The 27,737-nt window shown below is 48.8% G+C and overlaps 2 protein-coding genes across 4 annotated transcripts; one reads left to right on the top strand and one right to left on the bottom strand.

Moving 5' to 3' along the window:
* The first annotated feature begins 38 nt into the window (after positions 1-38).
* On the top strand, positions 39-13,819 carry nsd2 (nuclear receptor binding SET domain protein 2). The gene is made up of 20 exons (XM_030117307.1): positions 39-188; positions 1,546-2,186; positions 2,943-3,108; positions 3,233-3,399; positions 3,961-4,182; positions 4,317-4,506; positions 5,092-5,213; positions 5,490-5,582; positions 5,675-5,801; positions 5,895-6,086; positions 6,170-6,349; positions 7,390-7,546; positions 7,619-7,821; positions 7,985-8,088; positions 8,167-8,436; positions 8,719-8,835; positions 10,151-10,292; positions 10,374-10,480; positions 10,545-10,740; positions 12,539-13,819. Exons 2-20 carry the CDS (start codon positions 1,575-1,577, stop codon positions 12,799-12,801), a joined length of 3,630 nt encoding a protein of 1,209 aa, XP_029973167.1. The 5' UTR covers positions 39-188; positions 1,546-1,574; the 3' UTR covers positions 12,802-13,819.
* A 4,870-nt stretch (positions 13,820-18,689) lies between these two features.
* Positions 18,690-27,737, bottom strand: jade1 (jade family PHD finger 1). 3 transcript variants are annotated; one of them, XM_030116290.1, is made up of 11 exons: positions 27,591-27,735; positions 25,428-25,500; positions 24,147-24,214; positions 23,398-23,552; positions 23,131-23,318; positions 22,828-23,039; positions 21,899-22,066; positions 21,543-21,659; positions 20,328-20,942; positions 19,850-19,967; positions 18,690-19,760 (listed from the first exon to the last, which is right to left on the bottom strand). In XM_030116290.1, the coding sequence occupies exons 2-11, from the start codon at positions 25,474-25,476 to the stop codon at positions 18,838-18,840; spliced, it is 2,613 nt and encodes an 870-aa protein (XP_029972150.1). In that variant the 5' UTR covers positions 25,477-25,500; positions 27,591-27,735; the 3' UTR covers positions 18,690-18,837. The 3 variants fall into 3 exon arrangements, with proteins under 3 accessions (XP_029972150.1, XP_029972149.1, XP_029972148.1); XM_030116289.1 differs by having other exon boundaries at positions 18,691-19,760; positions 23,131-23,315; positions 23,395-23,552; positions 25,428-25,555; positions 27,591-27,737; XM_030116288.1 differs by having other exon boundaries at positions 18,692-19,760; positions 23,131-23,315; positions 23,395-23,552; positions 27,591-27,732.

Genomic DNA, 27,737 nt, shown 5'->3' with positions numbered 1-27,737 from the left:
GTTTTTTGAAAGGACCGGTCGGATCTTCTCAGCCCTCTCGACCAATCAGGAGTGAGCATTTTTCGCGCTGGTCGGCCGGAGAGTTTGAGTTTCCCGCAAGCTTTTGGTTCGACTTGAATGAAATCCTCCGCTTTGCAGGATGAATACGAACGTTTGCTCCCTTTAAACACGGACAGGAGACCGAACAGGTGACCGGACAGAAGCGCTCTTTCATGGTATTGTCAGTGCGGGGATTTTAACGGAAAGTGCCGTTGTTCGGGGCCGACCTTCCATTTTAGCAGGACTCGCTTGCTAGCAGCTAGCTAGCCAGCTGTGCTAGCACCACCGTCCACAGTGAATAGGAAGCGAGTTAGCTTCGGCTAACGCTGCTAGCCTTTTTGAAAGGAGCTGTCATGGCGCCTACAAATTCAGTTTTTCTGTGAAACAATAGACAAACAGTTCAAACAGGCTCCCGCGACGGTTCAGTGGTTCGCCCGCTTGTTTAATCGTGTATTTGCTGTGATTTGTTAGAAGGTAGGTAGAGTACATTTTGCGTACTGTGCGGTGGCTTTGTCTATTTGCTGGATTCTGGGCTAATGCAATGTGATGTAATGTAATGTAATGGCTGACTCCAGCCATGATACAGACGTGGTTTGGGGGAATAAAGCTTCTCCGTTTGTGCTCAGTTTGATTCCACGACATTCTCCACATCGTGGCTTCAGCTCCAGAAAATAGACGCATCCTGTGTGTTGACTGACACTATAGTGTCCCGCGGCTAAAGTTGTTCGCCTCTGGGTATTAAAGATGGAGTTGACATTATGCACGCTAACCTTGATTTAACTATTTCTTTGCTCGTGTCGCCGTTATGACATTTCTGTCGTGTGATGATCCGGCAAGCCTTGTGGTTCATCACCCGGCTGGGATTACGTTGTCTTCCAGCAATTATCTGCTGCCCGGTCGCATTGCTCCGACTTGTCAGCTGCTTCCATTTCCGCGGCTTTTCCAGCCGGTAATAACGCGGTGGTTACGCGGCGCATCGCCTCCCACTCGCCGGGCACTGAGTTCATGCGGGAGCCGGCAGGCTGCTCCCTCCACACCGCAGCGTGCGGCTCCTCTCCCCGGGTGGAAGTCGGGCAGCTCCGCGGTGAGCAGCGTCCACTGCCGCTCGGAGGGTTTTTTCGCCTGCATGGATGTAACGCAGACCGGACTGTATCTGACCTGATCCCCCTCACAGCACCGGCCAGGTCCGGATTTCACGGCGGGATTGGGATTATTTGCAGGGGTGCTCTACCTAACTTGCACACCCAGTAAAAATCTAGCCGGACTGCTCTTTCTGCGACAGGTGCAGTATTCAGTATCGCCTACAAGCCCTCTATTCATGAGGGCCATTTTGTAAGTTGTACACCGTTATGCTCCCAGGATTCATATCCCTGATGCCAGTTCTCATCCTGAAGATCCTGCACAGCGTTGATATTTTCTGTATGTGCCTCATGAAGTGTGTGTGTGTGTGTGTGTGTGTGTGTGTGTGTGTGTGTGTGTGTGTGTGTGTGTGTGTGTGTGTTGCAGCTCAGTGAGCCTGGAGGGGGTTAGATGGGATGGACAGCATTGGTAGCTCCCTGCCTTCGATGCCCGAGCCAGCCAACCCGATCAGCATGAAGCAGCCGCCAGAGTCCCTGAGCATACAGAAGGGTCGGGGCGATATGCTGAGCGACCCGGCTCTGCTCATGGATAAGGCCGCGGCGCAGGTGGCCGCCACACTACAGGACAGTGTTCTCCAGAAGATGGCTGGCCATAATCACAACAACCATGAGAGACTCAAGGACCTCACCTCCCTGGTGCTGAACGGCGACCAGGACACGCTGCCCAAGCTTTGTGCGCCGGAGCCCCCCATGCTGAAGGGCGCCGAGGTGCCCACTACGAATGGCACCCATCAGCACAGCTGCACTCCGCATGGCGAGCCCGAACTCAAGGCGACGGTACCCCAGGTGGTCCAGCAGCCGCTGTTTGAGCCGTGCCGCGCTAATGGCACCAGCTTGGACGCCCCCAGCGAAGGCTCGCTGTCCGGACCCGACGACACGCAGAGTAAGAAGAGCCGGAGGGGGAGACCTGATAAACCAAAGCCACGTGCAGACTTCAGTGCGTCCGTCGTCCCCGTGGAGCCGCTCGACCACACAGATGCCGCTGAGGAACCTGGACCTGCTAAAGAGGTTTCACTCTTATTTTTTGCTGTTGTTTACAGGCTGGACAGAGTTCAGGATCGTCTCCATGTCTGTGTTAAAGTTAGTTAATGAAGTGGCTCCATCTGCCTCTATGTAATACCACTGTATACCACAAGGTGGTGCAGTGAGTCACTTTAGAAATCAGTGTTAACTGAACTAGAAGATCCGGCAGATTAACTGATGAACAGAAGCTGTTGGGAGTTTTTGTGAAGACAGTAGCTGATCACCGAACCCTCCGGAGTGACATTCCTTAACTCCTCCGTGAATGTCACGTAAATATAATCATTAGTGGGAATTTAAAGTGCTTCAGTTTCTTCTGCTGGTCTCGAGATGCATTGCTGGCCCACGTCAGCAGTTCTGTGCCCTGTAAATACAGACCAGCAGAGGCAATGCTGTTTTTTGTGTATCTTTCCCAAATTTAAGCGAAGTTTCCGTTCAGGGGAAGTGTTTAACACACGAGGGCTGCAGGATGTCGGCTGACATCCGAAGTGTGTTCTGCACCGTGCATGGTGAAGTGGTTAATGGCGGTCCATCTTTTCTGATATTCACATCGTGTGTGTTGATGTGTTGATGTGTGTTGAGACCTTTAACAAACAGAATTCCCGTGCACGGCCTTAGACAGTTGAGCTCAGTGCCGCTCTTATTTAGAATGGTGTGTTTTTCTGACTAGTATGACGACTGGAAGCCTTCATGCTGCTCTTCTCCGGTTTTTACGTGTTATTTAATGGAGTTTTGCCTCTTCAGCCTGAACTCCGGTCAGACGCAGAGGAAGCAGCAGAAGAGTCTCCAGCACTGAACCGTTTCTCTGTGGGAGACCTGGTCTGGACCAAGGTGACCGGATACCCCTGGTGGCCCTGCATGGTGACCACAGACCCCGAATCCAACAACCACTTCAAGCAGAGACAGAAATGTGAGCGACAACTCCACATGTTTTAACTAACTGCTGAAGTTCCCGGTTGATAAGAATTCCAGTGTTATAAAACATGAACGCTTGCAGTATTTTGGGGTTTGACCTTTCCCGGTTCTGTCCTCAGCCCCCAGGAGCAGGCTGGGCGTCCTCTACCACGTCCAGTATTTCGGAGACGCCCCGGAGAGAGGCTACGTGTTCGAGAAGAACATGGTGTTCTTCACCGGTGTGGATCAGTACCAGGAGCTGAGCCAGCTGAACAAACGGCGGGCGTCCCGGCTCGTCCACAGGAAGGTAACGAAGCCGTGTGGAGCAGCGGCCTCAGGCTGGGGGGCCACGGGGGCGCGGCGTCTCATCAAAGGACCACTTCACTGTTTGAGTCTCTCAAAAGAAAAAAGCTCATTTATTCATCCCTAAATCTTCAGTATTCAGTACCTGAATGAAGCCTTTCAGTAAACTAATGGACACCGACACTCTTCTGCTCAGAGTTTCTTCTTATACTAGTCATTAATCATTTTTACTACTTGTCTTCTGCTGCTTCTTTTCCCACAGGTTTGACTTTTTCTAACGATTTAGATTGCAGAAGAAACTTTTATTGTGGGGTAGAACTTGATAAGAAAATATCTTCAATATTGAGTCAGGAGTTTGAGACCCGCTATGAAGAAGAAGTGACTCGACCTCTTTCACACGTCGGGATCGCTCATGTCCAACATGCTGCTGAAATCATGGCCAATATTTTCAAATCAGTCTTTTTTTCACCCATTTTTCGATTAATTGACTTTAAAATGTCAGTGTGTGTTTTGTGTGTGTCAGCAGATTGTGTAACTGGTGGTTTTGTCTGTGTGCGTCGTGCAGACGGCTCCTCCCAAACCCCGTAAACTCCAGGCTCAGTGGAACGCCGGCATCGTTCAGGCCAAGGAGGCGCTGGGCGCGTCGCCGGACAGCCGCCTGGAGAAATTCGGCTTCCTGTACGACGGGGACGAGCCCCGCCTGAACCCCCGGGTCCTGGAGCAGCTGCAGCCCAAGCAGAGTCCGGAGACGGAGTCCCGGCTGGGCCCGGCCCGGGTCCCCGAACCGGTGGGTCCCGCAGGCAGTCTGCGATCCGTCCAGACGGCCTCCCCAGAGAGGGAACGCTGGAACTCCCTCCGCTGGTCGGCGGAGCTCAGAACGTTTTCAGTGCGTTGATCTTTGTGTGGCGTCGCTTCTTGCAGAATCCTCCGGCCTCGGCGGCCGACGTCCAGCCGAAGAAGAGGAGGAGGAAGAATCAGCTGCAGCCCCTCCCCAAGACCGTGAGGAAGAGGAGGAAGGCCACGCCTGCAGAGGACAGCGGCCGAGTCCCCGCGAGGAAGAGGAAACCCAAGCTGCCCCCCTCAGCCGGCGACGCCTCCAGAGCCGCTCCAGGTTGGTTCAGTTTGAACAGACGGCGAAGAAGATTCTTCCACCGATTAAACCTTCAGGTTCTCTAATCCTGGAGCAGCCGTGATGAGTCCGTCCCAGCGTCAGTGTAACTTCTGTGTGGCATGTTTTCACGCACGTGAGTTGAGTTAATGGGTTCAGAGTGGGATGAAATATCAAAACACACACACACACACACACACACACACACACACACACACACACACACACACACACGTTTCCAGCTCATCTCAAGTGTCAAATTCACAAGGTTGAGTTTTCAATAGAAATAAAAGCTGCTGTTGGTGAGTTATTCACTGAAGCGAGTTTACAGCTGGTGAAGTGACGTTAGCAGCTGCAACATGGTGCAAAACACGGCGAGAGGCCCGAAGACAGAGGAGCATCGTTAGAATTGGCTTCATGTTGTAGTTTGCATCTGCTGTTTTTCACCATTTCTGACTAGTTTTGCACATTTTGCAGATTTATGTTTTCATTTGCATTAGAACGGAGAACACCAGGAGTCTGTCTTTTTGTGAATGTTTGACATTAGCGAGTCTGACAGCCGTGCATCGACTTGTTTTCGTCTGTCAGTTAAAAGGGAACGGAGGAGGAGGCTGAAAAGGCCGCGGACAGACTCTGCGACAGACTCTGCGACAGACAAGGATCAGCAGCCGAAAAAGAGACGCCGAGCCAGCAAGGCTGCTGAGAAACAGGTACGTCTCTGCTCTCTCCTCCGTCCCTCACACAGTCACGCCGCTCGTTACCAGGCAGGACAAATCACATGAAGCCTCCCTCTCTGCGTGCAGTCCGACACTTTCAGGCTTTCAAACCCGTTTTCGTGCCTGAGTCGACTTTTTGTTTCAGTAATGCTGAAATAAAATCTCAGGCTTTAGAAATAACAGACAGAAAGCAGCCAAGAAAAGGTGAGGACAGCTGAAGGTTGATCAGGCGTGTGCGTCTGCGTGTGTGTGTGTGTTTGTGCACTCCAGGGCTCTGGCAGTGAAGGACGTCCCGACTCCCCGAGCGACAGCTTAGACGGGACGAAGAAAGGCGAACGGAAACAGAAAGAGTTCGTCTGTCAGGTGAGTTTGACTTCCTCCAGCCGTCAGGTGAAGAACAGTGTGACGCATGAAGTCAGTCGAGCCTGGTTTGAAACCGGTGTGTGTGTGTGCAGGTGTGTGAGCAGGCCGGTGAGGAGCTGGTTCCCTGTGAGGGCCAGTGCTGTGGGATGTTTCACCTCCACTGCATGGGTCAGTCCTTCAAACCTGAAGACAAGCTGATGTGTGAGGAGTGCAGCTCAGGTGAGGCCGGAGGGGATCTGGTCCCGGTCCGGATCACGTGGCTTTACCCCGACTCGTACGGATATGATTCGGTTTTTCTCTCCCTCTCCTCAGGAATTCACGCTTGCTTCATCTGTAAGAAGTCCGAAGGGAAAGCTCGCCGCTGCCACGTCCCGCACTGCGGAAAGTTCTACCACGAGGCGTGCGTCCGCCTCAACCCGCTCACCGTCTTCGACAACCGCGGCTTCCGCTGCCCGCTGCACACCTGCCTGAGCTGCCACTACGGGTCCCACAAGTCCAGCAAGAGTAAGAGTCCCCTCCCACACCCGTCCCCGTCCCCGTCCCCGTCCCCGTCACGTGTGTGACCCCGCCCCCTCTCTGCCCCGCAGCCAGGCTGATGCGCTGCCTGCGCTGCCCCGTGGCGTACCACGTGGGCGACCTGTGCGTGGCCGCCGGCAGCGAGATGATCACCAACACCGCCTTCATCTGCACCAACCACTTCCACGCCAAGAAGGGCTACAGGCACCACAGCCACGTCAACGTCAGCTGGTGCTTCGTCTGCTCCAAAGGTTCGAGTCCCTCCGCTCACTCTCTTCTCAATGAGACCAGGCCTCGGGCGAAGGCGGCGGTCCTCACAGGGCGCCGCCGCGGCAGAGGAAGCGCTGATCGGCAGCAGCTGTGACTGTGGTCACCGTGAAATCAGACAGTTTGGTGGAGACGTTTTTGAAAATGATGAGTGTGAGACGAGACTGGAACACAGAAAGGAAGCTCGGGTTTCACTGCCGCTGAGTTTCTGTGTGATCTGAGTTTGCACACGGCTGAAGTTCTGTTCAAACTGCAGGTCTTGGTGATTATTCCTGACCTCTTTGCTGGTGTCTAGTATTTGTATCTATTCATCACTGCTGCTGCCATCAGACAGTCGGTGCTCCTGAGTTTACCTGTGTCTGTACAGAGGGTTCAGGAGGTTGTTGCTTTCTTCAGATGTGATCTGACTCCTCTTCTGTCGACTTCTGCCTCATTGTCACACACGAGGAACGGGCCGGATCGATCACATTTCTACTGTCTTCAGAAGAAGTTCAGGCCACAGATGTTTGAAAAGTCCGTTCGTCCCCGTTTGCCTCGGACCGAGGGTCTGCCCCCTGCTGCTCTGGAGTCGCAGCATCAACACGAAGCTCTTCAGCTCCTCTGAAAATAACATGTGAATCAGGATTATTAGCTCTTTCACTGACAAAAAAAAAATTTTACTTCTAAAATGCTTAAAATCACTTGAACATAAGAAGGAATAACGCCAAAACAACTGAAATGTTTAAATAGTTACTTTTTAAAAGAGGGGGAGCTAAAATATCAGAAATAGCTATAATGGTTAAAACCACCACAAAAGTTCAGACTGGCTTTGTAAACGTCATGAAATCGTCACGGATGGAAACACTTTTTACATCTCAGAAAAAATCCATGTTAGACTCCATGAACTTCTTAAAGATGAAAGTTTTCCAGATAGACGGCAGCAGGAGGCCTTCAGCTTTCTGGAGCGTCTCAGTTCTGGTCGAGTTGTCTGGTTGCCGCCGTCCTTTGCCAGTTGAGCATGGGGGATCGTGCTGCTGTGTTGCAGGAGGGCAGCTGCTGTGCTGCGAGTCGTGCCCCGCCGCCTTTCACCCCGACTGCCTGAACATCGCCATGCCCGACGGGAGCTGGTTCTGCAACGACTGCCGAGCTGGAAAGAAACCCAAATACAGAGACATCATCTGGGTCAAGCTGGGGACGTACAGGTGACGCAGCCCAGCCGCCGGTCGCCGTCCGGAGTGTTCGAACCGGAGCTCACCGCTGCCCTCACTGTCCAGGTGGTGGCCGGCAGAAATCCATCATCCCAGGAACATCCCCACGAACATCCAGCACCTCCGGCACGAGATCGGAGAGTTCCCCGTCTTCTTCTTCGGGTCCAAGGATTACTTCTGGACGCACCAGGGCCGAGTGTTTCCCTACATGGAGGGCGACCGGGGCAGCAAGAGCCAGCGGAGCGTCCTGGGAAAGCTCTTCAAGAACGGTAACCGTCTGATTCTGTTTCCTGCACTTGGAGAGAGCTGAAAATGGGTTTCCTCGTAGCTCCATAGTTTTCCTAACGTACAAAATATATCGAAAAAAAAGGATCAATGTTCTTTTTTCTTTTTTTTTTTTTAAGTAAATCTGCTGGTTTTGTGCTTTTTCAGCTGTTTTGGAAGCCGAAGCTCGATTTAAGGAGGTGAAGATGAAACGGGAAGCGATAGAAGCAAAAGAGAACAGCAGGAAGCCTCCTCCGTATAAATCCATCAAGGTTTGGAGACGAACGCCTGCACGTGAAGCGTTTCCCGTCGATCTCCAGCCGGCCTGCAGCGTCTTCTCCTCCCCGCAGGTCAACAAGCCGTTCGGCGGGGTTCAGGTCTACACCGCCGACATCTCCGAGATCCCCAAGTGCAACTGCAAGCCGTCGGTGGAGCGGCCGTGCGGCTTCGAGTCGGAGTGCCTGAACCGCATGCTGCAGTACGAGTGCCACCCCGAGGTGTGTCCCAGCGGCGAGCGCTGCTGCAACCAGGACTTCACCAAACGCCTCTACCCCGAGGCCAAGATCATCAAGACGCCCGGCAAAGGCTGGGGCCTCGTCTCGCTGAGGGACATCAAGAAGGTCAGAACGCCACGCTCACCTGCAGGGCCCGGGCTGGAGACTGGAAATGATCTGTGATGGTTTCCTCTTAAGTTCTCCTCCTCCACGGAGTGGAGGCCACTATTTCAGGATGGACTTGTGTTGTTGAAAATCCTCCAGATCTTCCTGAAACAGTCTTGATATTCAGAGGCTTCATGTCTCCTGATTTGCGCGATCAGTTTTCTGAAATCTCACAGATGAACCGTCAGAAGTGTAAATCCATCATCTCTGCTCTGAAAAACACCCGCCATGCTTCTCAAACAGGGCGAGTTCGTCAATGAGTACATCGGAGAGCTGATCGACGAGGAGGAGTGTCGGGCCAGGATCAAGTTCGCTCACGAGAACAACATCACCGACTTCTACATGCTGACCATCGACAAGGTGGGTGAGGGCAGAGCGCCGGGGGGGGGGCCGTTCCTGCTCCTCAGAGCATCCGGGGCCTGTTCCTGCTCCTCAGAGCATCCGGGGCCTGTTCCTGCTCCTCGGTGGACCCGGGGCCTGTTTCCTCAGCAGCTCCATTTCCACTGGGAGCTACAGCATCACCGTATTGCATTGGGAATGTTGCACAGCAGCTGGGTGCAGCGTTACAGGAGTCAATACTACAAACCAGCCCTCAGTCTGCTCCGTCCTGACAGACGACCTCCAGATGAACCCAGAGCTGAGATCCGAGCCGCCGCACCGTTACACAGTGGCCGCGTTTACATGGGCCCAAAACCCTCCGTATAATGGGATTGAAAGGTGAAGCGGATTGTATTTCAGATCCAATTGTACGAGGTCGTCATCGATAATCCGCTCCGTGTCTCATATAAACCTCGATTGACAGCGGAGCGGATTAAACGGGGGATTATTCGTTCCACACATGCGTTCCCTCGTACGTAGTGACGCGATGACGTGACGAAACAGGAAGCAGGAAAGCCAGAAGCAAAGAACTTGACAGTGGTTGAGAAACACTTCAATAAAAACCCAGAGAGCACAAACACTGGAGAGGAGAGACGGCCGCAAATCGCTCAACTGCGAGTTGTTCAAAGAGCTCGGTGGTAGACGACCACTGGTGTTAAGGATTAACTGGTTCCCATGGTAACGAGTGACGGATTCCTGTAAACAAATGCTGGTAACAGCAGAAGTTAAAGTCAGACTTACAGTAAATTTATACGTTTAGAGTCTTTTGTAACTAGAAAACCGACGTTCGCCAGATCGACTGCAAGTCTCAGTCGGGTTTTCAACATCAGTTGGTCACAAGTTAACACGGACTCCAGTTAATGTGTAACATCGGCAGGCAGAGCAGAGCCCCGGGGGACGTGGCGCTGGGCGGGAGGGAACTTCAGCCGGGGGAGCGCTCACTCTCTGAGCAGCGTCTCACCGACATGATGGAACATTATTGATCAGAGATCCAGCAGATGGAAACACTGTGAGGACGGCTGGCTGCAGAGCCAGAGATCAGAACCTGAACATCGCACGAGAGACTTGGTGCTCATGGCACAGGACCCGTATAATCCGCTTCACCCAGGGCCCTGGTGAACCAGGACCGCTCGTGGATCGGTTTCTATGCCGTCCATGGATACAAATGTGTTTAATATGATTGTTTGCAATCGGATTGAAAAGACGGCCATGTAAACGGGGCCAGTGTCGGAGCGTTATTCAGGACGAAGGCATGGTGGGGTGCAGGTGTCTCAGGAGCCGTTCTGGACTCTTTCAGGACCGGATCATCGACGCCGGGCCAAAAGGAAACTACTCCCGCTTCATGAACCACAGCTGTCAGCCCAACTGCGAGACGCAGAAGTGGACGGTGAACGGAGACACTCGAGTGGGTCTGTTCGCCGTCTGCGACATCCCGGCAGGTGGGACCCGGTCCGGACTCCGGCCGCCCGTCACGCTGAGGCCGTCCCAGGATCTGATCGGGCGTCTGCCTTGTCTCGTAGGAACGGAGCTGACCTTCAACTACAACCTGGACTGCCTCGGCAACGAGAAGACGGTGTGCCGCTGCGGCGCGCCCAACTGCAGCGGCTTCCTGGGAGACCGGCCCAAAGTGAGTCCGTCTGTCCGCCGCCCCGTTCGAGACCCGCCGGGCGCTCACACCCTGTCCTCCACAGAACTCCAACGGCCAGGCGGCCGAGCCCAAAGCCAAGAGGACGAAGAGGAAACAAAAGAGGAGGAAAACGGAGGGGAAGAAGTCGGACGACGAGTGTTTCCGCTGCGGTGACGGAGGCCAGCTGGTGCTGTGCTGCAAGAAGACCTGCGCCAAGGCCTACCACCTGTCCTGCCTCAACCTCACCAAGAGGCCCTTCGGTGAGACGGCGGCCGGGTTGGACGGGGGAGGGGGGACACCGTAACACTCCATCTAGCATATCGATTGACTGTTTGTCGGTTCTCTGGAGTTATTTCAGTATTGACTCGCACCTTTTACCCGTTGACCCGGATGCATGAGGGAGCTTCCCAGCGTCGGTGTCTCTTTACACAACGTTTACAAGTGAAACAGGAACTCTTGGGAGCATTTTGGGTGTCAGATTATAGAACGACGGCTCTCAGGGACTCTGAAAACACAGCGTTTTGAAAATGCTCTGTGGAAACTAAGAATTTACATAGTCGCATCTGATTCGTCCGATCCTGCTGATCGTCCACCGATAGTCGAATCTTTCATCTTTTTTTATTTTTTTTATTTTTTTTTTTTTGTAGAATCATTTGAATATAGGCTACAGCAGAATGTTGCAGTAATAAAAACAAAAACAGCGCAGGCAGGTAAAACAACAGTTTTACTTTTTTCCTACACACTGAAACACTGACTGGAACAAAGTGTCGGTGACTCTAAACAACAAACAAATGAAGCAGGTCAAATGACCAGAACCAAACCCTCTTCTAACACACGGGCTCAAGCATGTCATTTATTTATATCTAAAAGCTCTGCAGATAAGCTCACAATTTTTGGCTAAACAATTTCTCACTTTATTACATTATCTCAAATTAAATGAAATAGGTTTAATTGCGCTGTGTCGGGTCGGCGCAGCGCAAAATCCATGCAAAAAAAAAAAACACTAAATAGAATAAACCTTTTAGATAAATAAAAAAAAAAAATATAACCTAAAATATTGCAATTAAACGAAATAAAAGTCAGCATTAAAACTGAGAAGTGAGTGACAGAACCGTCTGTTATTAGCCCAGTTATCTGGCTACTGACCCGTTTAAGGTGGAAAGCCATGTTGCTGTGGAGCGAGATGAAAGGAGCTGCTGACACAACTTGCATTTGACTTTTTTTGGATCATCTTTGACTTGTTCTGAAGTTTTTTCCGACATTTTGAGCCTTTTAAAGTTCAGCCAAATCACCACCGAGACGCTGCTCTGTGACGGAGCTCTGCGCAAAATGGGATTGTGCCACTCACCACGGTGGTTCATTCACAAACACTAAATAGATGGAATATTGAATAAAAGTACAAGTTAAGTACATTTTTCCAGTATATTTGATAGGCTAACATGTATATCAAATAGGCTTTATGTCATGTTTATTTGGAAAAAAAAAAAACAAGCAATTCTATGTAAAATCAGTCCTTCAGCACCCCCATACAGCTGGAATGGAATGTTCCTGGTTTAATAACCACATTTTGCGATGCTTCGACTGTATGATTGACCTTCGAATCAGGCCTCTTTGAACAAATCATGGAATCGTCGAATATCTGAAGAAAACCCCCAATGGAAACAGGGGAGACGCAAACACTGGTCCTGGTCCTGCAACATGTGTGGCATCATGACAGAAACAAACCGCAGCACCACCTAGTGGCCCGTCATATTTTGTTTTCAAAATACGAACATGGAACTTTTTAAACAAAAAGCAGGTTTTCACTTGGAAGGTTGTGTAAACGGGGCGGCTGAGTGTTTGAGTCCGAGTCTTGGTCTGGAGATTATCCCTAAATCTGTCAACGAGATTAATCACCAATTAATTAATAACCAGTCACCACCTTGGGATCAGTTTGAGGTGAAATTGTGGAAGTGTGTCATCTCTGTAGCCTTGGATCACCCAACCCCGACCAGCTGACCCCGCCCCCGACCAGATGCCCCGCCCCCTGACCCTGTGCCGCCTGTCTGCCCCCTGCAGGTCGCTGGGACTGCCCGTGGCATCACTGTGACGTCTGTGGGAAGAACTCGGTGGCCTTCTGCCAGCTGTGCCCCAACTCCTTCTGCAAGGCCCACCAGGAGGGGGCGCTGCGGGCCTGGAAGCCCACCGGCCAGCTCTGCTGCTCGGAGCACGAGGAGCTGGACGGGCAGACCGCCGCCTCGCAGCCCGCCGCCGCCGCCGCCCCAAAAGGCTCCAGGAAGGCCCGCATGAAGGGCTCCAAGAGGAAAGCGGCCGAGGCCTGACCTGACCTTTGACCCGACTGACACCAAACCAGACTGAAGCCCCGCCCCTGCCCCCGCCCCCCCAGCTCTCTCTTTCTCTGGTCTCGTCTGCACTGAGGTGATCGTGTGTTGAAGCACAACCAGCAGAGCAGCTCAGCGATCTTCATCCACTGGATCCGAACTCGACCTCTGACCCCACTGCCCGACTCACTTTGTACTTTTGTAGCCGGATCCACTGAGGGGCGGCGCCGCTTCTCAGAGCTATATCTATATATGTGTATATGAAAGACCAAAACTATGATGACTGGAAGAGTGAGACGCCGCCGCCAAGCCGAGCTTTTATTTTGTAGTAGAGTGTTGAGACACTACGGACGGCCTCCTTGTTTTTCTAGCCTTAGATCACGTTACGCTGTAGATTAGCCTCTGAGAGTGTAGCTCAGACCGACCTGTAGGCCAGTTTCTCTGAAGAAGACGACGGCTGAAAACACTACGGGGCTTTCCGGGCCGCTGAAGGAACGCCGCCGAGCTCACGGTGCTTTAATCCAAACACTCCGACGCTTCCCGCCTCCCTCGCGCTTCCGTCTTCAGCTCTGCTTCGTGTTTTTTCTACGTCAAGCTTAAAAATAAATCACAGCTTCACTTTTTCACTCCAGAAAGCAAAACAAATGAAACCCTAAGAGGAAGTTGACATTTTCAGAATAAACTTATGATGAAGCATTAAAATGTTCATCTCAGTCCTTCGTTAAGGAAAGTTATTTTTTTTATTTGAAGTTAAAGAAAACGATCAAGAATGACGAATTCATAAAGTCTCAGTTGAACTTGAAGCAAAATTTTAAAAAAGTTTTTTTTTGTCTTTTCCATTCCTCAACATTCCGACCTGGTTCTTCAAACTGAACTTTATTTCTAAAGACGTTACTTAAACAAAAGGTCAGACATTTTACGGACTCGTTAAGTTCAAAACTTTTTGCCGACTGAAGTCAGTTTATATTCAGGAAACGAGGAGGACGGTTGAAACTGACTGAAAATATTTAAAGCAAATGGAGATTTTTTTTTTTTCAAACCTGTTGATGTTCAGATCTTGGAATTTAAAGAGGAATTTTTTTCCCCTTTTTTTCTTATTTACAGGATTAATAATCTCACTTTCATCAAAATGGAAAATTTACAATTATTCTTGGTTTTTATCTATTTTTCTGACTTTTTAAAGTCTGAAATGTCTTAAATGAGTGTCGGCTCGTGACCCTTCGACTGGATCCGGATCCTGGAGGTCCAGACTCTTTCTTTTAGTGTGACTGATGGTTCGAAGGTTTATTTTCGTCTTCTCACTCCTCTCATGTCTCATCTCCGGTTTCTTTCTTCATCTTTCAATCTGCTGCAGTGAAAAGATTCCGTTTGTTTCCAGAAACTGAGCGTCGCCAACAGGAAGTCCCAGAATCCTCCACTAGACTGTTCCACAACTGAACTTTGTTGTTTGTCCTGAGACTCGGGTCGGGTCTCTGGACTTGCTGCTGACGCCTCTCCGGTTTTGTCCCTCCCGTCTGGAGGTGAAAGGTCAGCCTGCGGCGACCCCGTCGCCCTCTGGGCTGATCTGGAGACAGTCGGTCCGTCTCTTCATCGCTGCAGGAGCAACGGTTACAAAAACCGCCCAGAACGTCTTCATTTTGCAGATCGAGGCGGCAGACATTTGACTTTTAGACCCCCTTTGCTTTCTTGCTGGCGTCCCTCATGTTTTTTATTTTATTTTATTTTATTAATTCTACACACATCTGCACCTTCCTCTGATTTGTCCGTCTCTCCTCAGAACATGTGGAGCAGCAGCGTCGCGACGCCTTCATCCCAACCTCTCCTGAGTCTGAGCGAATGTAGTCCAGCCAGTTGTGTGTGTGTGTGTGTGTGTGTGAGAGTGTGTGTGTATCAGCACTGTTGGTCCCTGTAGAGCTGAAGTGTTTGATCCTGTAACTACTGTCATAGTAAAAGCAGAGGCTAATGTGTACATAATGTATAAGTGGTCATAGTGATGCATCTATTGTAAATATCATCCGGTTCCTTCAGTGTCTGTGGTTTTTGTTTCGGTTTTTTTTTGTTGTCCCCCCTCGAAGCAGTGCGATACAAACACTTGTGCAGGATTTCACGTCGGCTGAGTCGTGCAATAAAAAGTGTTCCAACAAGCAGCTGCTGCTCGCCTCAGGAGTTTTATTTCCATCTTTCGTGACATTTTCAAGATATTGAGAATGTTTTAACCCTGAAGGGAGGAGAGAAATAACTAAAACCTTTTCAAAGTAAAGTCTAGTTGTTGAAAATGCTTTCAGTTTAATCTCCATTCTGTTTTAGAGTAAATTCACTGTTAAATGTATGAATTTTACCATTTTCTCAACAGTTTCACAATATAATAAATCAATATTTTGTTTTGATTATTTCAATTTCTGGTTGACACCAAAACAACCAAAACCATCTATTAATCCCTTTATTTCAAACTGGTCTGGTTAAAAAGTTCCGCCCGTGGTCTGTGGGAGCTCTTTTAGTTTGTCTCAGTTCTTGAAAATAATTACATTTTCTAAACCGTTTCAGTTCAGCTCAACACCATCGTTCACCTCCTGAAGCTCTTCTGTTCTCTCAGGTTTCAAATCTAAGTTTCTTGCTCACATGAACAGTCGCCAGTCGGAGCCTCCAAAATGTGAAGATCCTTCTGAACGGCTTTGGCTCATTTCTCCAAACAGACCAGATGTTCTCAACGCTCTTGCTTCTCTTGTTCAGCTCAGCACCGCGGTTCACCTCTCAAAGATCACATCTCTTCTGAAGCAGTTCACTCAGGAGGCAAAACTACATTTCTTTCTCAAACAAATGATCAGTATCCTCTCAACGCTTCATCCCTGTGGCATAGTGTGTCTCTGTTTGGATGTGTTGTCTTTACGGCAGAGGAACATTGAAATATCCCTCATCTCACTTTCAATCTGAGCTCAGTCATTCACTGATAATGGTTACTGTTCTTTTTGTTGTTGTTTGTTTATTTATTATTTATTTATTTATTTATTTATTTATTTATTTATTTATTTATTTAGGGTTGCCCCTTTTAGAGTTTTAGGCTTACGAAAGCAAACAAAAAAGCAGACAAAAAAATGTCTTACTATAGCCTTTCCAAATTTTGAAAGTCAAGATTATTAAAAAAAAAAATTTGGTTTGTTTTTTTCACAAAAAAATGGTCTTACTATAGCCTTACCACTTTTTTATGGTCGCAATTAAGAAAAATGTTTTTTGTTTTTTTACTAAAAATAGTCATACTATAGCATTACCACTTTTTTATGGTCGAAATTAAGAAAAATTTTGTTGTTTTTTCACTAAAAAATGGTCTTACTATAGCCTTACCATTTTTTTGAAGTCGAAATTAAGAAAAAACATTTTTTGTTGTTTTTTTCACTAAATATAGTCTTACCATAGCCTTACCACTTTTTTATGGTTGAAATTAAGAAAAATGTTTTTTTGTTTTTTCACTAAAAAATTGTCTTACAATAGCCTTACCACTTCTTTAAGGTCGAAATTAAGAAAAAAAGTCTTTATTTTTTCATTAAAAGTGGTCTTACTATAACCTTACCACTGTTTTATGGCCGAAATTAGATTTTTTTTTTTTTTTTTTTTAAACAAATAAATGGTCTTGCTGTAGCCTTACCACTTTTTTATGGTCGAAATTAAGAAAAAAAAATATTGTCTTTTCACTAAAAACTAGTCTTACTATAGCCTTACCACTTTTTTATGGTCGAAATTAAGAAAAACATTTTTTAAATTTTTTTCACTAAAAAATGGTCTTACCACTTTTTTATGGCTGAAATTAAGAATTTTTTTTTTTTTTTTTTTTTTTACAAATAAATGGTCTTACCACTTTTTCAAAGTCGAAATTAAGAAAAAAGTTTTGTTTTGTTTTTTTTTACTAAAAATGGTCTTACCACTTTTTTATGGCCGAAATTAAGAATTCTTTTGTTTTTCACTAAAAAATGGTCTCACAATAGCCTTATCACTTTTTTATGGTCAAAATTATGATTTTTTTTTTCATTTTTTCACTAAAAAATGGTCTTACTATAGCCTAACCACTTTTTTAAAGTCAAAATTAAGAAAAATGTTTTTTGTTTTTTCACTAATTAATAGCCTTTTCATGTTGACATCAACAATTTTTTTTCTGTTTTTCCATTTTTCAGTAATTGATGGTCTTGCAGTGGTTTTGCAGCAGATGTCATTGTTTGGCTGTCGCTCACTTGGTCGAGCAGCAACCTGTGATTCAAGAAGTCACTGATTTGACTCCCATCAGACGGTCTCACCATGGCCGTCACCACAGTTTCAAGGATTTGAAAACTGTTCACAGTGAACCAGGTTCGTGTTGCAGTCAGGTATCAAGTATTTTAGTGTAGATTCAAAAAGAGGCGGGGTTGATCACATGAAGACTGCCTCAGCCTTGTTCATCAATCTAAATACAGAAATGTGTTTTTCTGGAGTGTGTGGATCGAAAAAGAGGCGCAGATTTGAGTCCTTTAAGAGTTTTTATTCCTCTTGAAGAAAACAACAGAAAGAAAACAAGGTTCATTTTGCATAACAGTAGTACAGCAGCGGCCGAGGGTACAAAACGCTGGACTCTTAGTTTTCAGTGTAAAAATAACTCTACTCAAACCTCACTGTGCCGTCCTCTCGTAGTGCAAACGCTTCAAATCAAAGTTAGGCACATGATGGATACGATACGATCGCAGTTCAATTACACTTAAGTGCTGACGAAGGAGTTCGTTCCGGGAACCTTCAGAGTTCTTGGTGTTTCGGAGCCGTTTACGTCCGATGAAGTTCGATTCAAGAGGAAAATAAACTTCACCCGCTTCAGCTTCTTTGACTAAGTGCAACTGACCCATGGCCGAGTTTAATACTATTTATAAAAAATAAGAAGAATGCAAGCTTATGGTCCCAAGCAACGATCACAACTCTTCCCTCGTTGATGCTTTTGCTTGTAAAATATCTGAGCGAGCTTTTTAAGTGGCATCTTGACATCTTTCTACCATGAGGAAAAAAAACAAAACAAAAACGAAACGTACAAACTAGCTCAAAATAAAGTCAAATATTTCCCAGTTTTACATATGTTACAAATAAAAAATAAATATCAGCTCTGTTTCGTAATCTAGCTTTTTATGCTCGGATTTATTGAGAAAAATAAAAGGCAGAGACGGCGAGCGGCCAGGGGAGGAGGCTTCAGGGAATCGAACACCGACACCAGCCAGGGGCTTCATTCTGCTCAGCAATAAAGTCAAAATGAGGAGAAAAATGTTCACGACGAAGGAAAAACTGCAGAGAAATGTGTTGTACTTGGCGCTATATAAATAAAGTGGCACCGAAAAAATATATAATAACGGACAATTTAGGCTTCAATATAAAGAAACTACAAAAAAGAGAAACAGAATAAAGTGAAACTGTGGAGAAAAGAAGACGATGCATTAGTTAAAAAAAAAAATCCAAATTTAAAGAGGATACTAAAAAATACAGAAGAAATGTAGAAATGTAAATTATTTCTTTAAGGATATTGAAAAGGCAAAATATGTTCCACAGATTGTGCCGAAAAGCAATAATTAAACATGAAAATAAACTAAACATAATTAAAATCATTTAAAAAAAGAGCAGAGGACAGAAGAGAAAACACATTTTCTCTAAATAATTAAGTAAAAAAACTGAAGAAGGCGAAAAAAAAAAAGATGAAAAAAACTTTGGAGGTAAAACAAAAAATCTAAATCTAAATCTTAAAGAGGAAAAGTTAAAAAAAAAGTTTGAAAAAGAATAATTTCTTCTGGTGAAAATGAAACTGACGAAAATGAAAGAAAAAGTGGGAAAAGTTGAACTTTCAGCCCAAAAAGAGAAGCTGAAAGAAAATAAACGGCGTTCAAAAAGTAAAAGTTTTATAAGAGAAAAAGAAAAAAAAAAAAAGAAAAGTCGAAATATTTTAGAGGAACTTTGTTTCCTGACATTCTGACTTCATTCTGGGTTTCACGCCGCCGCCTCCCTGCTCCTCCTCCCCCTCGCCGCCGCTCCTCCCCTCCGCCATCAGGAAGCCAGCACGCCCCTGCGGATGATGTCGGAGCCGTAGCGGCGGCCCAGGGGGGCGTCGCCCCGCAGCTGGTGGGAGTGGCAGCGCTTCAGGCAGGGCTCCAGCTCGCCGTCGCCGCCGCCGCCTCGGGAGGACGAGGACGAGGAGAACTCCTCGTTCTCCGCGCCCGTGCGGAGTCGAGTCCTCGGGTAGGCCGACGGCTCGGGCGTGTCGGTGAGCGGGCGGAGCAGAGGCTTGCGAGGCTCCGCCCCCTCCTCCTGGTCCGGCCCCCTGGTGGAAGGCTTCTCGCCCTTCTTGGGGATGCGGAACTTGCCCCAGCTCTTCAGCTGCCCCGCCGGGCCGTGCGCGCCGTTGGCCGGCGTCCTGCGCAGCCAGCCGTTGGCTTTGGCGTCCGACACGGCGGCCCGGTGCGGCTTGGCGTTGGAGGGGGCGGGGCCTCGCCTGGTCCCGCCCTCGTCGATGAAGTAGTCGTCGGAGTCGGAGTTGCGGATGTCGACCAGGCGGATGGAGACCGTCTTCTCCAGCTGTCTGAAGGCGCTGCGCTCCGTCAGCTCGCTCCTCCTCTTGCGGCGCCGCTCCTCCAGCTCCGCCTCGTCCTCCCGCCGCCTCCTCGCCTCCTGCTCGGGCCCCGCCCCCGCCGCCGCCACCGTCTGCCGCGGGGTTTTCCTGCCGTCCGGCTCCAGGCTGACGGCGGAGTGGAGGGCGGTGGGCGAGGCCTCTGCAAGCCCCGCCTCTTTGGGTCGGGAGCTCCTGCTGTCCCTGCTCTCCAGAGGCATGCTGGGAGTTTCCGGCAGACGACTCCTCTCGCCGCTCCTCCTCTTCTCCTGCTTCGAACCTCGTTTGGTCTGAGAAGACGGAGAAGGAGAGGAGAGCCAGCCGAGAGAGAAGAACTCCTCCAGGTCCTTCGAGGACGGATCGTCTGCGGAGGAGGAGGACAGGTTAACACCAAGGATGAGTCAAGGGTGCAGTTTGTGGGGGGCGGAGCCGAGGGACCCAGCCTCGACTCACCGCTGAGCAGCTGCTGGTCCACCAGGCGGACCTGGTGCTGGAAGATCTGCTCCTGGACTCTCCACAGCGAGCGCTTCATCTTCTCCCTGCGGGTCACCATGTAGGTCAGATTCCTCACCTGAGAGAGAGAGAGAGAGAGAGAGAGAGAGAGAGAGAGAGACACACACACATCAGCTGTGCACATCTGCAGGGACTCAAACCCGAGGAGGCAGCAGTGCAAACCACTGCACCGTTCCAGAGGGTCGGCTCTGCTCCACAGGATCATTAAATAAAAACCACAATCAGACTTTTTAATCTTATTTCCTTCACTGAGCGAGTTTAGCCAAGCTGTAAAAGATTAAGAAACTGTTATTGTAATTAAATCTAGAATTTAAGCCTCAGATCTCGAGTCTTTTAACAGTAATAACATAGAGGCAGAGGTTAAAAAGCGAACGCTGCCTCGCGCCTCGCCGGGACCGACGGGGGCGGAGCTACGTACCCTCTCCAGGTCCTGGCGGAGGTGCGTGAAGAGCTGCAGGCGGCGCAGCAGCACCTCCTGCTCGCGGCGGGCCAGGCTCTCCTCCTCGTCCTTCTTGGGCGTGAGCAGCGGCTGGTTGAAGTTGGCTTTGCGTTTGAGCTTCCAGTACTGGAAGACGAAGTCCACCACCTCCGGCGGCAGCTTGAGCTGCGCCGCCACCTCCTCCACCTCCACGAACTGGAAGAACTCCTCCTCCATCTCCTGCAGCTTCATCTTGCGGAGGTTGACCCGCTTCTCCTGCTGGCGGCTGCTCAGCGTCTCGGCGTCGGCGGCCGTTCTGTCCGGCAGCGGCGGAGCGGCGCAGGAGAAGGAGGAGGAGGAGGAGGACGCCGCCTCGTCCTCCTCCTCCGCCCTCACCAGGCCTCTCCTCCTGCACTTCCTGTCTCTGGCGGCCTCCTTTTCCTCCTCCGCTCCGGACTCTCGGTCCCGGGCCTCGCCGCCCTCCAGGCCCGAGTGTTTGGGGCAGTACGACTTGAACTTGACCTCGTCGTCCTCGGTGAGGATGGTGTTCATCTCCAGGCCGGCGTGGAGGCCGCACGTCACGTGGAAGGCAGTCCGGCAGTTCTTCGCCGAGCACTGCGGACGAAACGGCGCTTCAGTACATTTACTGTCACTTTAACATGCTCCTTATTGAGAGAGAGGAAAAGCAGCAACCAGCTAACAGTAAATGTAAGCACCTAACCATGTAGCCGCTGGCTAAAGCTAACTGATTACGACTTGTTTGAGATTTAAATAAGAATGCCGTTTCCACAGAACAAGCTGAACCTGAACCACCTGGAGTATATATGAAGCAGAAACATGTCACATCTCGGTAGAAACTGGGTTTGTTTCTTGTTTATCTCTCTGGATTATTAAAACTTTAACTCCAGACATTTATTCTGATCAGAAATGTATCTTCTGAGTTTATTGAGCTTGAGAAGAGAACCCACACATTGAGTTTGAATTGGTTAACGTCCCAGCAGGAAGTTAGACTGTGCCTGTTTGAATCTGTCAGCTGATTATTTCAGATGACGCAGAATTCAGCTGTCCGTGTGCTGATGGGGGGCAGGAAGAGACTCGGGACACTTTACAGACTTTTCCCTTCTGAAATATCCGTCTGATTGCGTTCCACGTGTGAACGCCTGCTGCCGTGTGTGGCTCGGGCCGAAGCGTGAGAAGAGTGAGTGCAGGCGTCACCTGGATGCAGGCTCCCGTCTTCTCCTTGCACAGGCAGCAGATCAGAGCCCATCGGTTGCTGGGGATCTGGGACACGTTGGTGATGGGCTCCATCTTCTCCGGGTTCCCGATGCTCACCTGCACGGCACACCCAACAACAACGGGAACCTCAAACAGGGTCGTGAGGAAACGCGTTGCGCAAACGGAACACAGCTTCAGACGGTGAAGCGGTTTCAGGTCCTAATGGTAAAGGAATTCTTTCATTTTTCTGTGAAAACTAAACATGAATGAAGACCTCAGGACAGTGCTGGGATTACAGAGGCTCAGAAAGTACGTGAGTTTAGTGAGAAACTGCAGTGAAACGTGTCGGCGGTCACCTCTGGGATCCACAAGGCACAGCTGACGTGGACCCACTTGGTCCCGCTCCGGGTGGGCTTCATGGCTCCGCCCTTCTTCGGACACAACTGGCACTTTGGCAGAATTCCCAGAGCGCAGATCCGGCACAGCCAGCTGCCCTTCGGGACTTTTTGGATGCCGTAGCAAGCCTGGCGGGAGACAGAAAGAGGGACGGACTGTGTGAGAGTTTCTTCCTCTAACACTCATCGATTCTCTGAAGAACCTCAGAACAGGCAGAACTCAGCAGTTTCTCTACAAACCAGTCGAATCTAAAGCTTCTGAAACACCGGTTCATTACCTACTTATGCAAACTCAATCTTTAAAGCGATACTTTAACATTTTGGCAAATTGGCCCATTTAGCGCAATTCCTCAGTCATTTGAACAGCATACTTACTTTTTTTGTGAGGGCGAGCTGTTGTTTATCCAGAGGTGAGTCAGGGAAGGTTTTCGGGACGGACACGATGGAAGTGGATGGTATTTTTGTTCCCCCTCGTCAAACTCATCAAATACACAATCCAACAACCCCAAAACACTTTGGTGGACACGTTATAATCCACACATTCACTACGCTGTGAAATATTAATGCAAAATTACCAGATTGAGTTGTTTATGCGAAGATTGCTAAAACGGAACTACTTACTAAACATGGCGTCTGGGCGTAGTGATTTCAAAAGAAAAAGTAGTTCCCAGTATTTGCTTCAGTGTCGTAACGCTACAGTATTATTTGTTGGTGTTCCACACCTCTGAATAAACAACAGCTCGCCCTCACAAAAAAGTAAGTATGCTGTTCCAAATGACTAAGGAATTGCGCCAAAATGTTGAAGTATCCCTTTAACAGTTCAACACACAATCGCTGGCGTTGGCTCCGGTCCGTGTTCAGAGCGGCTCCCAGTCGGGCGGATTCCTCACCTGATGCACGCAGATGTTGCACTTGTCGCAGAACACCATCTCGTTGTTGTCCTCGCCGTCGGGCGACTGGCACACGTCGCACACCACGTCCTCGTCGTACTCGATGCCCAGGCCCTCCTCCGTCTCCATGGCGTGCGTCATGTTGTCGTAGCAACGGCACTCGAACTCCTCCATCGCCCGCTCCATGGTGATCTCGTCCAGCGGCGGCAAGGCTGAAAAGGCAGAGAGACGAGCCGAAGCTAACGCTAACGCTGGACGGGAGGAGGCCGAGACCCCGGCTGGGCGGTGCCCCGGGACGCTCACCCATCTCCGCGAACTCCTGGTTGACGATCTGCAGCCAGGCCACGTCCTCCTCGTTCAGGTCGTAGCGACACATGCCGTCGGCCAGCGTGCGGATGTCCACGTAGCCGAGCGCCTCGGCCCCCGACGTCCGGATCATCTTCTTTGGCCTGATGAACATGAGCTCCTTCCCCTTTTCTCCCAGCGCCCTGCAACAGCACACGCTCGCGTTACTACCGCCACGCTCAACGCTGCGCCCTCTGCCTGCGGCCGAGCGGGTTTTCCTACCGAGCCACGGGCTGCGGGATGGACTGGGGGCTGACGGGGACCTGGACCCCCTTCTCCCACTCCTGCCTCCACGGGTCGGCCAGGATGTAGTACTCCTCCGGGTTCAGCTGGTACGAGTCGTGCACCTTCATGGCGGTGATCAGGTCAGTCCTGAAAACCTGCAGAGATTCACCAGGAGGAGTTTTACTGACACACAGTTTTACTGGGAAAAAAAAAACACAGAAACAAACCAGAAGATCTAAAAAGAAAAGTTTGAGTTTAATCAGAGAGATGTGATCTGAGCCCTGCAGTCCAGTGTGAAGCATCGTGAAATAAAACCTGCAGGCAGCAACAGAGTCCTCACTTTAAACTCTGATCCACAATTTCCACCAAATCTAAAGCTGAAGTTTCCAAAAAGCTGCTTCATAAAGTGAGACTGAAGTCTTTCGTGTGTTTTTCCATCCTGATATCTGACGTCAGGCGACACAGGTTCCAAAAAAGAAAAGCCTCACACACTACACAAACAGCTGAGAGGAACCAGCCAATCAGCACGCAGCCTCAGCACGAGTCTTTGTTTTGCTTTGATCTGATTGGCTCACAGCTTAGGAGGGGCGGGGTTACAGTGGCCTGCGAGGACCAAGTCCAGAGTGGAGACGAGATAACGGGAAGGATTTCATCTGAAAACCCACGGGCCGGTGTGGGCCACAGATAGCACGCACGCACACGCACGCACGCACACGCACGCACGCACGCACGCACACAGTGACACGTACCTCGGAGGGTTTCTGTCCCGTCCCCCTCCTCGGGTGGGACGAGTGTTGAGACCAGCAGGTTGAATTACCTGCAGGAGGAACAAGACGAGCGGTTCAGAGGTCAGAGGTCAGAGCGTCAGTCTGGAGTCACTTCAAACCGTTTTCATCCTCATGAGCCTTTTGGAGTTTTCCACTTCACTCAGGCTGCAGAACCTTTTAGTCAGTTTGACAGAGATTCTGGAGCTATAAATGAACTCTGTGTGTGTGTCTTTTTTTTTTTATTCCGATGAGTGCTAGAAAAAGAATTAACCCTTTCCTAACCCGTCTAAATCAATGATGAATGAAGACATGATGAAAAATCCGCTGGAGACCTCGGCGTAGTTCGACTTCGGACAGTTTCAGTATCGTCCAGGTGTGTGATCTGCCCTGAACGTTTTCTTCTCTCACATGAAAATCATGTTTCAGAAGAGGCTGGAGTTCCCCTCTGCAGGGAGAAACCGGCACCTGACACTTTCTGTTTCACTAAATGAAACTCATTTGAATCATTCTTAAATCACTGAGAGCAGCAGAACAGAAGTGTCTGAAAATGTTCTGTGTCACCAGTCAACAGATGAAAAAACATCAAGTGTATAAAACTGAAGCTGCTAATATACAGTTTTCACATGAACTGATAAACATTTCCTTTCATTAGTTGCCTGTTTATTCCTTCAAAACTTAAGAAAAAAAAAGTTCAAACGTTACTTCTTTTCACAATAGGAAACACTAAATTAACTTGAAAAAAAAATATTTATGAAGCTGGAAACTAAGAGGAGGAAAACAGACTCCTAGAGATGAGATGAATGGAGGTGGAACACTCCCTGAACTGTTCCTACTGACCTCAGAAATACTTTCAAAACAGAGTAATGATGTGTTTGAACATTCAGTGAAAGTTGCCTTTTTTTCCTCCTGTTTTCTTCCTTCTGAATCCTCTGAGAGTTTCTCCAGAGGAAAACAAACAGCCACACCCTGCTGCTGATCGGAGCCTGTCTGACCTGCCGGGACGTCTCTCCAGGTCCTACTCTGTCCCCTGTCCCTCAGACTGCAGCCTGTCTCTCTCCTGTCCTTTAACTTTCTCCATCTGATGCTCCACTTTCTCCTTTTCCTTCCTGGAGATATTTTGAAGCAAGAACAAAGTGCTGAGAAGATCACGTGGTCTTTATGCTTTGCTGAACTTAAAGAGTCCTGCTCGGCACTTTCTCCAGCCTCGCTCGGGTCTATATTTGGAGCCGGTGATGAATGAGTCAGCACAGATATTTTGCTTACTTCCATTGTCGGAGTCCTCGCTGCTGCTGGTGTGCCTGCTCCTCTTCATGTCGTCTGTATGCCCAGCTCCACACTTCACAGAAAACACACAATAATGATGGTGAGGATGAGATACACAGCTGTCAGATCTAATGAGAGGGAGACAAAAGTTTCACTCAGAAAAGGAAAATTAAGAAGTGAGTGCATGTAAATAATGCACATGCTCACTGAAACTGCAATCAGAATAAACTAAATGTACACTCTGGTAGCCATCCAAAATATGTTAAGGGTTGGTTGCACGTGGAAAAAGCATATTTAATTATCAAACGTGAATCTTAGTGTTCATTTAAAAACAAACTACATTTAAAATAATATCCAATCCGAATAAAAACTGTCAGGAACACACAATTTCTGAATACATTTCGATATTTAACACTTGCTGTAAACCGTGTTACTACTGCACAGGCTGCACCGCAGATCTGCAGAAATATACGCGCATGCAACTCAATCAGCCATCAAAACAACAAGTTCCCACACTGAAAACAGCACCTGAAAGCAGCACCGTGCAGCAGACTGCAGAGAAACTCCAGCACGGAGCGAACACAACTCACAGCAGGTGGAAAAACTCCATAGTTTACTCTCACAGCAGGTAGAAAAAGTCCCGTTTGCATGGAAACGTGCTAACACAAACTTCAGCAGCTAAGCTAGCATGGTGCCAGCACCGGGTTGTGTGTGACGCCCCTTCATCCAGCACCAAGTAGAGTTAGCCGCATCTAAACAAGCCTTCTCCAGCATGCAAGACTGCCGCGTATAAACAACGTGGCCGTATTTTGTCAGCACACCTCACAGCGATGCATCTTTTGAAATGAGGCTGCAGCTTGGCGCTACGTAGCGTTAGGCGGTTAGCATCGATGCTAACCTCAGTGCCGTTATGCAACACACGGGCCCACCCACACCCGCTGAAGTCAGCCTCCGATTCGACGTGTTACTTCAAGGTTTGAGGGAAAACTCTTGAAATAAAGAAAGTTAAACAGCTTTCTACCTCGACCTGGCCCACTGTGGCTGGAAAAAAACAAAGACAGATATAATCTATTTTTCCTTGAGTGTAATAAAAGTGTAACTCAAATAAATGTAAATCTGACTTCACCTCTAGTAGAAGCATTTTCAAAAGTGAATTTTCTTCAAAAACAAATTGAATTGAATACTTATAGCTAAATGTGATTGGTAACTAGCTTTTTCTGATTACAATTTGTCTCGACAGTAATCATTCATTTCACAGGGTTGATCTAGTCCATAAAAAAGAACTTTAAGTGAAATTGATCTGATGAACTGAGAATTTACATTGAGTGTTTTGTTGGAGATGAACTCTCCCTAGCATATTGAACGCCATTAAGAGATAAACAAAAAAGTCTGTCAATATTCTTCGCTAAAATAGTTCCTGGAAAAAAAAGGATCACTTACTGCTGACAAAAACTAAGAATCCTTAAATTTCCCATTAACGAGGGAGCCTCCAAATCCAGTCTAACTTCCACCCTGTAGATGTTGTTTATAATAACAATCGTAAATTTTACATAAAATATAAGTGTAAGTCGGTGGAGATTAATCGCATCGTTTAACAAAATCGAGCCACAGCTAACGGGTTTGTACCGGGAAGGTTTTGTCTGGGTAACAATAACGACAGTTCAATTTGGCTGACGTTAGCAGTAGCGGCTTGCTCATTAGCAACAGGCTAGCTCGTTAGCAGCAGGTTAGCTCGTTAGCACCGGCTACACGTCCAGTTTCATGGGGTTTGTGTTTAGCATTAGCCACCTCTGCTAACGTAGCCCGTTTTTACACGCCTCAGTCACTACCGAGCTAACTGTCAAAGGTGAGGGGTCAATTATTGATTCCAGCAAACTCCCTGAAAACAAATCGGAGCCGTGAATTAAAGTGTAATTTAATGTCAGAGTGCAGTTCGGGCAGCAGTGCGGCTAAGCAGCGGGGCACAGGGTGGCACAGTGACCAGCGCTCCACTGTCGGAGGTTAATCTTTGGCGCCATTTTAAATGACGATGTCGCGTTCTCCTAGCGGACCGCTGGTGCGACCATACTGCAAACACACAAACTCGCATATATATCCCGTCAAGAAGCTTCTGGAACGCGGCTACAGCGGCGGAACGCCGCGGAGAAAGCGGACGGTACGTACAGGAGCGCGTCAGGCAGAGGCGAGCCGCTTGTTTGAGTTTGTTGCGAAGCGCAGTTTCTGCCGTGAGTTCCGCTTGACCCGCATTCCACATACACAAACACAGCGGGGGGAGGAGGAGGAGGCGGCCGGGAGAAGGGGGCCGTGCCC

Source organism: Salarias fasciatus, chromosome 19, assembly GCF_902148845.1.
Source record: "Salarias fasciatus chromosome 19, fSalaFa1.1, whole genome shotgun sequence".
Classification (NCBI taxonomy): domain Eukaryota; kingdom Metazoa; phylum Chordata; class Actinopteri; order Blenniiformes; family Blenniidae; genus Salarias; species Salarias fasciatus.
The sequence above is the reverse complement of the archived record's forward strand: the minus strand, read 5'-3'. Positions and strand labels throughout refer to the sequence as shown.

What these genes read in the sequence shown, in the direction of transcription:
- nsd2 (XM_030117307.1), top strand. Translation starts at nt 1,575, where the DNA reads ATGGACAGCATTGGTAGCTCCCTGCCTTCGATGCCCGAGCCAGCCAAC. An exon ending in GTCAAGCTGGGGACGTACAG is followed by an intron (nt 7,547 to 7,618) that starts GTGACGCAGCCC and finishes CTCACTGTCCAG; the next exon opens with GTGGTGGCCGGCAGAAATCC. An exon ending in CCTCACCAAGAGGCCCTTCG is followed by an intron (nt 10,741 to 12,538) that starts GTGAGACGGCGG and finishes TGCCCCCTGCAG; the next exon opens with GTCGCTGGGACTGCCCGTGG.
- jade1 (XM_030116289.1), bottom strand. Translation starts at nt 25,476, where the DNA reads ATGAAGAGGAGCAGGCACACCAGCAGCAGCGAGGACTCCGACAATGGA. An exon ending in GCAACATCTGCGTGCATCAG is followed by an intron (nt 22,067 to 22,827) that starts GTGAGGAATCCG and finishes GTCTCCCGCCAG; the next exon opens with GCTTGCTACGGCATCCAAAA. An exon ending in AGACGGGAGCCTGCATCCAG is followed by an intron (nt 20,943 to 21,542) that starts GTGACGCCTGCA and finishes TTTCGTCCGCAG; the next exon opens with TGCTCGGCGAAGAACTGCCG.